Source organism: Chenopodium quinoa, unplaced genomic scaffold (assembly GCF_001683475.1).
Source record: "Chenopodium quinoa cultivar QQ74 unplaced genomic scaffold, ASM168347v1, whole genome shotgun sequence".
Taxonomy (NCBI): Eukaryota; Viridiplantae; Streptophyta; class Magnoliopsida; order Caryophyllales; family Amaranthaceae; genus Chenopodium; species Chenopodium quinoa.
Window position 1 is genome coordinate 29,593 of NW_018743523.1, and position 14,325 is coordinate 43,917.

The 14,325-nt window shown below is 35.5% G+C and overlaps 1 protein-coding gene and 1 pseudogene across 1 annotated transcript; both read left to right on the plus strand.

Moving 5' to 3' along the window:
- The first annotated feature begins 574 nt into the window (after nt 1–574).
- Nucleotides 575–10,657, plus strand: LOC110740174 (annotated as a pseudogene).
- Nucleotides 10,658–11,917: 1,260 nt separating this feature from the next.
- On the plus strand, nt 11,918–14,315 carry LOC110740170. The gene is made up of 3 exons (XM_021920653.1): nt 11,918–12,305; nt 12,402–12,594; nt 13,601–14,315. Exons 1-3 carry the CDS (start codon nt 12,232–12,234, stop codon nt 13,712–13,714), a joined length of 381 nt encoding a protein of 126 aa, XP_021776345.1. The 5' UTR covers nt 11,918–12,231; the 3' UTR covers nt 13,715–14,315.
- The last annotated feature ends 10 nt before the right edge of the window (nt 14,316–14,325 follow it).

A 14,325-nucleotide genomic window follows, 5' to 3' on the forward strand; every position in this document is an offset into this window, starting at 1 on the left:
TTATTTTATATAATTAAATATTAATGAAAATTATTTTAAAAATTAAATTATGTTAGTAAAAAATTATGATCAAACCTAATGCATGAATGGTGGGAAAAAAATCAACGTCTCATGTATTATGGACGGAGGGAGTAAAATCATTTTTATCATAAATTTGATTTTTTTTTTTGGGAAAAGAATTGGATAAGATACTGGAATATACAAATCTTACCAACCAAAAATCAAGAAAGGTCGAGAAGAAAAGCAACCTTTTTCATATAGTGATAAATATGATCATACTCCCCCATCACTTTTTTATTGCACATTCCCACACAACAAAAGAATTGCTTAAATTTCTCAAAATCCATGATTTACTATTTTTAATTTTTGTTATAAAAATAGAATAACAAAATAAAATAAAATAAAATACTGTGCTCCAAAAAAAATAAAAATAAAAAAATTGAAAAAAAAAAACAAAAGTCCACCCATTTCATTCAGTGATAGGAGGAAGAAGAAAGAGAGAAGAGGTTGTGTTGAATCAGTGAGTTTCACCAACCTCTCAAAACCAAATCCCTAGGGTTTCCTGAACCTTCGAGAAACCCTTAGAGAGAGAGAAAATCACCTCTCATCAATGGCGTCTACGAGCTCCGATTTGATCCGATCCATCGAATCGGTGCTCGGAGTTTCATTGGATTCGCCGTCAAATTCTTCTGCGATTGTCATTTTGACGACTTCGATTGCATTGATTATCGGATTGGTGGTTATTCTATGGAGAAGATCGAACGATCGAGGTAAAGTTTGTTCGGCTTTTGTTGCTCCTAAACCATTGAAGGTTGAACCTGAGGAAGATGAGCTTGAAATTGCTGCTGGTAAAACTAAGGTTACGGTGTTTTTTGGTACTCAAACTGGTACTGCCGAGGGATTTGCTAAGGTAATTTTTGATGATTTTTTGGTTTAAATTGTGAATTTTTTTTGAGTTTGATGTTAATTTGATTGTTTTGTTGTTGATTAGTTGCATGCATTTCTAATTGTTGAAAAATGTGGATTTTATGGTAAAATTCGAGTGTTAGGATAGGTTATTAAGGTTTGGAAGTGTTCACTGGATTTTAGATTGTGCTTTGCTTGTAAAACTGCCGCGAGTAATATGAAGTTGGATGAATGAAAGCAAGTTCATGGTGATTTGGTTGATTGGTGGAAGAATTGGTGGTGGAATTATTATTTGAGCTAAATTTGTTGAGATGATGTCGAATTGTTGATTGGATGGAATTTTGTGTATTTGAGAGGCAGAAGTGTTTGTTGGATAGATGTTTGAGAACTGAACTTTGCTCTTGTTGATTAGTTGGATGCTTGAGAGCTGAACTTTGAGAAGCAGAGATGCTTCGAAAAAGCTCGTCCAATTAGGTTAAACTTCAACATTCAACTAGCCTTCTCAGCTAATACTTTCAATTCAATTAAATCAACATACTATTAATTATTCCCTAAACTAAATCTATAGTCAATTAAAAGACAAATAACAACTACTATCTATACATCAACTCGGAACTATCGGAAAATGGAATGGAATTTGGCTGTAGTATTAGTATAAAGCTAGTATGAATGAGGTTTTGCACTGAATTGAAAAGGTTTGGGTTGAAAGTGTAGGAAAATACTCTGGAGATGATATTGTTGAGGCTTCTTGTCTTCAAAGGTAAACCATAGAAATGGATATTTGTATAGGGAAATGTTGAACGGTGCAGGGAGAAAGAAACAGAGGATAATCTAAAGGAAGATGTAGTATTTTTGTCCCACAATTCATGCAATTGAAGTGATTTCAGATTAGGTAGATTGAAAATTGTTTGATGTGAGGATTACAGGCTACAGCAATGGCTGCCAGATTAGAAGTGCAAAAGCTTAAGGGTCACTGGTTTGTGGATGGTCAGAGTAGACAGGGTCAATCTAAATTTTTTGCTGACCTGGCCATTGTTTTTGCAAGTGTCTCAAAAAAGGAGGAGGAGAGGCTAGCATTAGCCGACCCTTTCACTTCCATGGTTGAAGTCTATTTGATATCCTAATGCCCTTAATGTAGTGAAAAAGGTTAATAATTTATCCTTTGAAAACAATACAACTCACCAACTTGGGCTAGATAGCAACTCCACTATTATCTTTATTCTCTCTATAGTTTCGATATTGCAACTAGTGAAAAGTGTTGTAAAAGTATTGTATATGTGTGCGCGCTCATGTGTGTATGATTTTACTTGTTAGATGTTTGCACTCTTCATCCCTGCTCCTGTACTCCATATCAAATTGAATCAAATCAAGTCATATACCCATGCAATGCTAGTTGATAGCACCTGATTTGTTTAACAAGCCTTATATTTTTTCTGTTGAAAGCTTTTAAATGCTCTAAATGCTTGTTGCTTTGAGTGATATGTGGTAAGCTAAAATGAAAAGATTGAAAACTACCATGGAATCATGGATTGATAACTACTGCAGAACATACTTAAGTCTGGAAATTCTATAATTGAATTCAGACAATGACATGTAGAATTCCGAGAAAGAAGATGGAGAGAGAGATGAAAGGAAAAATGAGATTGTGAGATTTGTGACTTTCAAGTCTGCAGTCTCCCTATTTGACAGAAGTTCATGACATATTTCAATAGATAAGTTTTCAATTGTCCCTGGACATTATTTGCAGAGTACAACTGATTGTGCTTTTCCTTTCACTAGCTCTGCAATTAATGCACAAGGAGTATGACTGAGGAGGCAACTATCCTCACTGCTCACTTGCATTGTTATTTGAGGCTTTTTTTCTGCGCAGCTTTGTTCAGCTCCTACATGGGCGAAGAGTTTTTATGACATGGCTGATGACAACTCTACACAAATTAGAAATTACAACCTTGCCTCATGGTTTGTCCCTCCTAATAATTGAACTTAATGTGGGATGTGCATATGGTATGGCATTGTTCAACTATCTTTCAATAAAATTAAAAGAACCATGATTTTGGAATGAGAGACTAATCAAAGATATTTAAGTAGCTTGGAAAGGCAAGTTTGAAGGATGAATGAATTTCTAATTGTGGAAACTAGTTCTATTGGCTATTTGGTGTATTTGGACGGAGAATTGTCGGATTTCTGTAGGGAAGATTAAACCTTATTACTCCAAGCTTCAATTTTAAACGATCTTGTATGGTTGGAATCAAGCGCTTTGATATGAAATTCGTTTTTCTTCCTATGATTGTGCAGACAAGATCATCATATTTATGGATTGAGGATATTTCAATTTTGTTTGTACATCTCTATTGATTTGGGTGATATGTACATGTCTTGGAGCAATGGAAATTGTTGGGTGATTACTTGTAGCCTTTCTGTTTGTGTTGGTTTGACATCCCCTTGGTGTCCTATTTTATCTTATTCCTTATAACCCATTGTATAGACGCCACTAGGTGCTGAGGCTCTTATTTTTCTGGTCTAGGCAAGGCGATTTCAGTGAGGTGCAAAGGGGCACACTGATGCGAGTCTTGAGTTGCACAGCTTTTTTCCAGTATTTTTTCGCTATTGATTAAGTGTGTCTTATTACAATGAGGGGCGCCAAGGCGCTGGAAAATCCCTACATACATTGTTATAGCCAAAAAAAATAATAGAAATTAGACTGAGACGAGAGGTTATACCAATCCTCAAATTGATGGCTTAATGGTTGGAAAGGTTGGTGCTTCCCAGTGGCATAATTGGCATCAAAATTGGAAACTTTACTTTCCTTCCTTCCAAGTGCAATATGATTGGAAATGCAAATCTTTATTTCTACGAGATAAAACTTGAATAAAACATTTAATCATTATAATCTGTTATATCATTATGGTACATATAAAGTTTTTCTTTGATATCTCTGCTCATCATAGATCCTAATAGTAATAACTGCGTTCTATATTTCTATCATAAATTCATAAGTTTCTTTAAGGTTATGGACTTACCACTCACATTAAGGATACTTTAATTTGTTGCTTCAATATTGAAAGCTGACCAGTAACATTGCATTCAAATTTTATATAGACAAATAGTCGTAGCAACAGATGTATGGAATAAGAAGAGTTAGTCAGGCTGATAGATAATATGAAGTGATGGTTGTAGTAGTAGAAAGAGTGGGTGTGGAATGGTTTTACAGAGTTTCAATAGCATTGAACTTGTTTCTGTTTGTTGCTGTACCTTCAGTGACCTTTCTCTTGTAGACTTTGTAGCATATGAAATATCAGTGTCATTTTTGTTATTTTTTGTGATTTTCTGCAGGCTTTAGCAGAAGAGATCAAGGCAAGATATGACAAGGCTTTAGTGAAGGTTGTTGACCTGGTAAGTGAGGCAGCTACTGTTTTTATTTGTTGATTGAGAGTGTTCTTTGCAAGTTTCTTTTTAGATCTATTTTTTCTTTGATTTGTCTAAAAATGTTGCTTTCCACCTATTAAAATAGGATGATTATGCTGCGGACGATGACCAATATGAAGAAAAACTAAAAAAAGAAACTTTAGCATTCTTCATGGTTGCCACGTAAGATTACTTTTTTGTGAGTATATGTCTTACACTTGTTGTTTATCAGTTAAGTCATTTATAAACTGACATCATTGACATTGTAGTTATGGAGATGGGGAGCCTACTGATAATGCTGCTCGGTTTTGCAAATGGTTCACAGAGGTATTGGCTTCTTTCCACCAATTCAACTTCTACCATTTTCTTTCCTGTCCATTATTTTTTGGGGAGTTGGGGGGGGGGAGTGGAAGGAGCTCTTTGGGGAAGTTAGTGCCTTAGTGGTAAGTTCATTTACCGCATTCTGTAACATGGTGGTCTGGTTTTTTTTTTTTTTTTTTTTTTTTGTATAGGGTAATGAGAGGGAACCATGGCTTCAGCAATTGACATATGGTGTTTTCGGCTTGGGAAATCGTCAGTATGAACACTTCAACAAGGTAAATTATCTTTTAAGGCCAACCACTTCTTACTCATTTGTTTACTAACTAATGGTGTGACCTTTTCTGGAACAGATTGGAAAGGATCTAGACGAAAAGCTCGTTGAACAAGGTACCAAAAATCGTGTTATTTTTATTCCATACTTCTATATGGTCAATAATATACTGACAAACTGCCATGTCAAGCAGGCGTATTTTGATTTATACTAGCATTTGCAATGATGTCCACAAGTAGAATTTGGGTACTTTTTAGAGCAAACAGGCTGTGTTGGGTTGTGTTTGGATCGAAGATTAACTGGTTGGAGAACCTTCAACACCAAGACGACCCTTTTAAAAATCAGGCCATAAACCTTCAACACAAACTTGACCTGTATTATAAACTGGGTCCACAGACCTAAGTTGCCTAACCCATATAAGCATTCACACCTAATTTCTTTTTAAAATATACCAGTTTAGCTAATGTGTTGAGTTTTTCTTGTTACAATTACATCAAGTTTTATCCGTTTAATTAAACAGGGTGAACTAAATTACAAATCATCTTATTATTACAAAATGGAATAAGAAGATGAGTAACTAAAATTATGAAGAGCATTTTTTGTTTATGTATGGAATATATTGCACTGTTGGGAAATTCTCTTAGCTTGATAAGAGTCCTTATCTTGTTTGCTTATTTGAGAAGTACCATTTAAAAAAATTTATCTTTTTGTAATACCCATTGTAAAGATTGATTAGGTTGGGTACATAGGTATGTACTTAGCTAAGTTTTGCAAGTAGCTATGCTTAGCTTAGTTCTAGAACCTCACTTCAACTCTAAGTGTGGCTAAAGTAGGCTAAATTCTTAATCATGTACTTAACCCATTTACTCTTCTTAATATGAAATTCTGTACTCTCTTTATGTAGAGTATCATCTTCTCTTGATCTCATATTTTTCGTTTATATCGTTATATGTGCGGCTTACTAACAAATATCTATTGAATATTTCTAATGTGCTCCATGTGTCAGGTGCAAAGCGTCTGGTCCCTGTTGGTCTTGGCGATGATGATCAATGTATTGAGGATGATTTTACTGCTTGGTGTGTATCAGTTGGATTTTAACTCTAATGCTGATATTCTGCGAATATGCTTATTGGTCGATTCTTTGCTGCTGTATTGATTACATGTTTATCTTCCATATAGGCGGGAATCTTTGTGGCCAGAGTTAGACAAGATTTTGAAAGATGCAGATGATACAAATACTGTGTCAACACCATACACAGCTGCTATTCTTGAATATCGTGTAGTCATTCATGAATCTGCTGTCACAACCTTAGAAAATCAGTACAAACACTATGGCAAATGGCAATGCAGCTTTTGATATTCATCATCCATGCAGGTATATTCAAATACTGCCTGGACTCACAGTTGAAATTTTATAATTTAATTTATTTATTGACTCATAATAGTCTAGTGGCATATTAAGCCAAGTCTTTAGTATCACTGTTTGGCAGACCAGTGTTTGAAAAGGCCTGCCTAGGCGCAAGGCATTTGGAGTCATGTGCTTTTTGTGGTCTAGGAGAGGCGATTTTGATGAGGCGCAACTTAAGGCACACTATTGTTTTTCAATATTTTTGTAAATTGTTTATTATATGCACATCACTTCAACGAGGCGTACTAAGGCACTCCTTAGGCGCAGGGAGCTCTGAAATGCCTTGGTGCGCCTTGACCCTTTTTATACATTGCGGCAGACATTGTCAAATCTTTTCCTTTGATTAATGAGCTTATTTTAGACTAGATGTTTTTTTTTTCTGAGCTATGATACCACACCTTTATTACTTACTTTCATGTGTACCTAATATTAGAAGTATAAAATACTAGTACTTGTTATCTAAGTGGACATTATAGGTTGCCTAGTAGATCACACACATTGTTTCCTGTTTTTGCTAAATCTGTCTGGCTAACTAGTTTCTTTTCTTTTGAAATTCCAAAAGAGCTAATGTGGCGGTGCAAAAGGAGCTTCATAAACCAGAATCTGACCGCTCCTGTATACACTTGGAGTTTGATATAGCAGGCACTGGATTAACGTAAGTATTCGTTTAACTGACTAACCTTGGCACCTTGCTGTATATATAGATATATGGTAGAGTCCCTTCTTGCCATGTCTGCCGTATTTCATTGCATCATGCTGTTATGTACAATTTTACTTGTGTTCAAGCGTGCAAGAGCACTATATAAAAGTTTGACTATTCCTTATTGCCCATTACTACTTCATGTATTGTCTAGTTGGTGCTCAAAGAGATTCCACGAGTCTTTTCTCCATCTTTTTTTATTTCTGAAAGGAAAACTTTGCTTGTAAGCTATTATCAAATTGTTCTGCATTCGTTATGTTCTCTGAAGGAGAAAAGCCTTAAAATTTATCATTATTGTTTCAGTTATGAAACTGGAGATCATGTTGGAGTCTATGCTGAGAATTATGATGAAATTGTGGAAGAAGCAGGAAAGCTATTGGGTCAGCCACTGGATTTGATTTTCTCGATTCACACAGATGCAGAAGATGGTACACCTTTGGGTGGCTCACTACCACCACCATTTCCTGGTCCTTGTACACTTCGCTCTGGTCTGGCGCGATATGCTGATGTTTTAACCTCTCCTAGAAAGGTTATTATCTTTCTTTTCCCTTACGCTGAGCTTATTGTTTTGGTTTCATATTGGGGAATTGGCATCATTGGTTCTTATTTAGTTATTATACTCAGGCTGCACTACTTGCTTTGGCTGCTCATGCATCAGAACCCGGTGAGGCAGAGAGATTGAAGCATTTGGCATCACCTGAGGGCAAGGTTCATATATCTACATTTTTCAAATGGTCTTTCTGCAAAAAATTGATTTAACTTTTTTTTTTTTGCTACTTTTTTTTTTTTTTTTTTTTTTTGCTACTTTGGTTCTCCCTGATCTTGTTAAATTATTCTCTTTGGAAATTATCTCTCTTTAGGATGAGTATTCAGCTTGGATTGTTGCTAGTCAAAGGAGTCTATTGGAGGTCATGTCTGAATTTCCATCAGCAAAGCCTCCTCTTGGCGTATTTTTCGCTTCCGTGGCTCCTCGGTTACAACCGCGTTACTATTCTATCTCATCCTCACCAAGGTGGCTCAACTTTAGGCTTGTATTACTTTATGGGTGTATTGATTCTCATGAAGAATATGGAGATTCTAAACTGCTTAACATGTATCTGCAGACTATATCCAAACCGAGTTCATGTCACATGTGCCTTGGTTTATGGTCCTACGCCTACAGGGAGAATCCACAAAGGGGTTTGTTCAACTTGGATGAAGGTAATAGGAACAAACTTTGCTTATGCTAGCATTGAGTTAAAACATATTACTTGTCAGAATGTTGTTATATATATTTGGTAGCCCATTATATACGTGTTGTAGGATTTTGTGACAGCATGCTGTTGCATGTCAAACCATGACAGTTTTCTGAATTTTTCTCTTATATGGCCAGAATTCAGTTCCTTTAGAGAAAAGCCAGAATTGTAGCTGGGCTCCAATCTTTATCAGAGCATCTAACTTCAAGTTGCCGGCAGACCCTTCAGTTCCAATAATCATGGTGGGACCTGGAACTGGTTTGGCTCCTTTCCGAGGATTTTTACAGGTTTATGCTCCTTTAATATTCTGCACATAAATGGGTTATTTAGATTGCTGAATTTTCAAAATTTAACTGTGCATCTATTTTCCAGGAAAGACTGGCTTTAAAACAGGATGGCGTCCAACTTGGTCCTGCTATACTCTTCTTTGGATGTAGAAATCGTAGAATGGTATTCTGAAACCTGTAAGTTTTGTGGAAGCTTACCGGCCAAATTAGTGCTTATATAATGCTTAATCTGTAGGATTTCATCTATGAGGAAGAGCTGAACAAGTTTGTTGAAGAAGGAGCTCTTTCAGAGCTGATTCTTGCATTTTCAAGGGAGGGGTCTCAAAAGGAGTATGTTCAGCATAAGATGATGGACAAGGTGTGTGCTTTCACATTCAATAGTGAGTCTCCTTTATAGTCTTGCCAAGCAATGATTTACCTTAAAATTGTGATTTGCAGGCCTCGTACTTGTGGAGTCTGATTTCTTCTGGTGGTTACTTATATGTCTGTGGTGATGCTAAGGGCATGGCTCGAGATGTTCATCGAACTTTGCACAATATTGTTCAGGAGCAGGTACTCATCCCCACCCCAACCCCACCCCCACCCCCCATCCCCCACCAAAAGCATTTCACAGCTAATAGACACAGGCTATTGTCTGACATTATCAGAACACTATTCGTACAAGTTAGTCATAATTACTAGTTGTTGTCTGGCTGATATCATTATTGTACAGGAGTAGTTGCGTACTGCAGTTTATGTTTCATATTATCATCTCGTCTAGACCTATGTCAATCGTATGAAGCACTGTTTGAAGTTAACTGCTATGAAACCCTGCAGGAATCCTTATCATTGTTTCTCTGATCTTTTTCCTTCAGCTAGTTTTGTCTTTAAAAACTTTAGCTTTGTAATTCAAAATCAAGAGTCATGTTGAACATGTTACTAGATGCCTTGGTAATGCAGCACCTCCCAAAATTTGATCTGGCTTCACTTAGATCGAAAATCTATGATGATTGGTTTGTGAACCATCTGTCCAACGTCTGTAGTGACATTTTTCATATCATTTCTGAAGAGTATGAAAGCCGTGAACTATTTAGTTGAATATTGATATCAGGTCTATGTGAGGAAATAAATTGAGTTACTTAAAATGCTTACATCTCATTGGCCAATACTTGCATTTTTCTAATATGAACATGTCGTAAACTACAAGAGAATTTTCTTATTCGCAGTTAGTTCGCCCAAGTTAGGACATGTGAAGTCAATATGTAGTTGGCCTTTGTTCATATTCGTATGCCTTTGAACTTCGAAGTGACCTTGATCTCTGGTTTGGATTTTTGTTGGACTCTATGCCTTCTCTGCCCCTCTTCCTAGACCTGATATTTTGCTTTATTATTTGGTGGCATCGAAGGGCAGGTTGAATAAGAGAATAATATGTGCTATCGTTCTATGTCTTGACCAAGTGCTGTCAAAACTATTATTTTGTACTCGGTAGTGTGTAACCTATAGTAAACGGATGAAGATGATTAGGAGCTTCTGTTCCAGTTGGCTGACTCAATTTTGTATGGCAGTCATATACGAAGTATAACAAAACCTGTACAGATTTGACAAAGTTTATACTTTTTGTGATATGTTTTCAGGAGAAGGTGGACTCCTCGAAAGCAGAATCTCTTGTGAAGAAATTGCAGACAGATGGACGATACCTTCGGGATGTGTGGTAAGCTGTATCTAGGAGTTACCTTGTTCTCATCTGAGCAGTAATTACAGGGCTCTTTGAGCTCAATCGACTCATTTTCCATCCAAACTCAAAATTCCTACGGCAGATGATAGTGGATGGTGGGAAGTAAGCTATTGCTTACTCCACTTTTCTGTATCTATTGTCACCCTTTTTGGCTGACTAGAGGATAGAACATTGTCGAATCTATATACATTTATTGTTTCTACAATCAAAGGCTGTGTGGCGGTTGCAGAAGTTATCAAGTTTACTCGCAAGAGATTGTAGGTCATTAGGATACCCTTGAAATCATGAAATGTATTGTGCACTATTGTTTATCTAAGATGAAGAATAAAGCTTATAATTTATGTTTATATAGGAATTTAATTTTATGTATTTTTCTTCAGCAATTTGCCTTTTCATCTTGTTCTGGTTTATTAGATGATTGGTAAAAGGCGTTCAAGATTGATATTTTGTAGTTGTGTATCTTCTTGTATAAACAAGACTACAGACACCATGCTTTTTCGTAAGATGGTTTAGGGCTAGGAGGGTGTCAGGATAATAATCATAGGCGACTTTTTTTTTTTTTTTTTTCAGAAAATGATAGGATCACTAAATTATTACAAGTATTATTTGCTTAAAAGGGTAAGGGAAAAAAAACCCTTAGAGAAAGAGCTAAATGTACAAAGTATTGAGCAATTTTTTTGTACCAAACCAAAACCACGATTTTTATTTTTTTTTGAACTACCAAAACCACGATATTAGTATATTACTATTATACCTATTTGTTACCCCTTTCGTATTTTAATATTTGCACTTTAATTTGCACTATTCACATACTCTATTTGACTTAAATAACACTCTAGCTATGTAGGATTATAAGAGAGTCAAATCCAGTCTAAAATTGCTATTTATTTATCTTAGGTGAGCCCAAACTTATATAAGGTTTTCAATCAAGCTCAAAAATATTTATAATTCACTCTATTAGGATGCTCTATTGCTTATGAACAACTCACTAGAATTCTTAATAGGATTTTCTTATTTTTTATTTTCATAAGCGAGTTTAAATTACTAGATTAGTTCTCGTGTCATGAACGATAATTTTGAATAACCATTATTAAACTACCGTTATGATTAGTTGTTTATAAACAAAATAAAATCTAATAATATAGTTGACAAATTTTGATCAAAATTAAAGATTATGTAAAATATGTTAGGTATAAAATGATTAGAAAATTACACAATATGGTCAGCGACAAACAAAAGTTGCTACTTAGGCCTTGTTTAGTTCAACTTATTTTAACTTATTTCAGAAAAAATAAGTTCAGATTAGATCAGATCAGAAAAAATAAGTTCAGATCAGAACATCGTTTTATGTGCGGTTTTTTATCGCTAAATATTCTTAATTTCATAATTGAAAAAATTGTGAAAATTACATATTAATAAACTACACATTATTACGAATTTAACAAGATCCCACTTGATATATTTTTTCCTTATAGATTATCGTACACTTAAGGTCAAAGTTTGGTCAAATTAGACAATCAGATCAGACCAGATCAAACCAGACCAGATCAGATCAGACCAAATCAGATCAGTAAAAATAAGGTGAACCAAACAAGGCTTTAGTCTATGTTTATATTAAAGCTCATTTATTAATCGAGTTTCAGCTCAATTACGTTCATTTACTCGACATTAAGAAAACACACATAAAACAAGCTTAACTAACGCAGCTTGTTTATTCCCCCCATTCACTCAAATCGCTCTTCAATGCTCTGTCATTGTCACTCAGACACTTTCTCTCTCCTCTCTCCTCCACCTCCTGACCTCCCCCTTTCTCCTTCCATTGCTGAAAATTCACAACAATTCATTCAAAATTCCATCGCCATTACTGTACCTTAAACCCTAGCTTAGGGTTTTAGCTTCAATTTGGGGAAAATTTAAAATTAATTTCATCATCTTCACCAAATCATGTTGTAGTAAGCTTCGAATTTTTTATTAATCGGAAGCCATGGTTGATGCTACAGAGATTAAGCTCAAGAAAGTTGCCGTTACTGAAGAAGATGTCTGCACTCTCTTACAGAGGTATATTTTCTCTTTCTCTCTCCTCTAATTCTTCATAGTTGTATGATTTTTGTTAAATTTGATGAAATTCTGCTGTTGATTTTGGTGAAAAATTAGGTATTCAGCGACGACAGTTTTGTCGCTACTTAGAGAGGTTGCGCAATTTCCAGAGGTGAAAATTGATTGGCAGGCGTTAGTGGAGAAGACGAAAACTGGAATCAAAACTGCTAGGGAGTATCAGATGTTATGGCGTCATTTGGCTTATCGCAAACCCTTGATTGAGAATGTTGATCCTGAGGATCCACCTTCGGTTAGTTTTTGATTTGTTTCATGATTTTGACATTATATTCTTTTTGGCGTTTTTTCTTTTTTGTGAATTTGCACTTTGTATTGCATTGAGATCATGAGATGAATTCATTGAATCGACTAAAATCATGATTGCGTTATTTGCCGAATTTTGAGCAATTGTAATTAGGACATGAAACTGACTTGGACTTGTTTTGAATCTTGATGGATAGAAACTTTTGTGACAGTTTTTTCCGGGTTTCTAAAATTGGAAACTCAGAAGTTGAAAATGATACTTTCTAGGAAAAAGGACTCATCAATTGTTTCAGTAATTCATTTGTTTTGCTTTGCCATGTTTCTTACTTGCAAGGAAATTGGGTTTTTGCTTGATTTCTGTAAACTTCCTCGTGCGAAATTTGAGCCTGAGTTGAAGTGAAAAGGAAATAACTTGGATTGATTTGGTTTATTTTTTCGCCAATCTCTAGAAGGTTTTGTTTGTATTTGTGGAATGTGTTTAGACTATTTGAATTTTTTTGTTTTTTTGCTGACACAATTAATTATAGATGTTGTAGCATTGTTTAACTTGGATATACTATTGGCTAAGTTATTAAGACATGTAGTGGAAAGACAGGAATTAAGTATCAACCATTTGCGAAAGGAGGGTTAGGGACAAAAACATACATTCTCTACCTCCAAGGGGTGTTAGGCCTCTTAGAGGGTAGCTTGGAATACTATTTACAACACACCCTCAAAGTGAATTACCCTTAATCGTTTACTAAATGGAAAAATAGATTGGTGAATTCTTTGTATCAGCCACTCCTCCAATATATGTCAAACATAATAAGAATAAATTAAGGAATAAGAAAGTGTAATGTCTGGGTGCCTAATTTGTATGGGCAGCAAGTGTTAATAATAAATGACGTAACATTGCATGACATGCCTTACGTAGCATCATAAGCGTTCTATTTTTTCATGTTTTCCCGGTTTCAGATGAACGTTTTATAGCTTAATGTAGATGCCAATGCATACAGGATGATGATAGTGACCTGGAATATGAATTGGAAGCACGTCCCCCAGTTAGCAATGAAGTTGCTACAGAGGCTTTAAACTGTGTAAAGGTTAGATTCAACATAAATTATATTTGAAGAGAATAATGTCAGATTTGATTTTGTTTTAGTCTTTTTTAGCTATTTATATGCTGGTAATGGGTTCTTTTCTTAAGTCTTAGCCTGAGTGGGAAATTGGCTAGCCATATTAACCGTCTGTTTCTAGATGTCTGCTTAGCTGTCTGAATTTAGATCTCCTCTCTAGTTTATTAAAACAGATGATGCAAACTTTATTCTATTTAATTAAGTTTGGAGATTGGCTAATGGTCATGTGTTAATGAATGATTCGAATATAATTTGGAGATTGGCTCATGCTCTTAGCGATACATAGTTGTTTGAAGATAGAATATAAATTCTTGAAGCCAAGCAAGCTTTGCTCTTATCAACCAGGGCTTGGCTCACTTGGTAAGGTTCTTACCCCATACCCTTGAGGTTTGGGGTTCAAATCTTGCAGTGGTTGTGGCCTTGTGGGTAGGGATTCCCTTACCCTCCCTTAGTCCCTTCTACTCTCAAGTGCCCAACCAACAAATACTGGACTAAAATAAAAACTGTGAGAAGGTTAGGTGAGCAAGCTTTGCACTTGCCTAGTAAAGATCCATTCATTCTTTACTCCGCATACACCACTAAAGTTCCACATGAATTGGCTTCCA

Excerpts from the sequence above, each read along its gene's own strand:
- LOC110740170 (XM_021920653.1), top strand. The coding sequence starts at position 12,232 with ATGGTTGATGCTACAGAGATTAAGCTCAAGAAAGTTGCCGTTACTGAA. Across the intron at positions 12,306-12,401 it reads GTCTGCACTCTCTTACAGAG|GTATTCAGCGACGACAGTTT; the intron begins GTATATTTTCTC and ends GTGAAAAATTAG. Across the intron at positions 12,595-13,600 it reads ATCCTGAGGATCCACCTTCG|GATGATGATAGTGACCTGGA; the intron begins GTTAGTTTTTGA and ends CAATGCATACAG.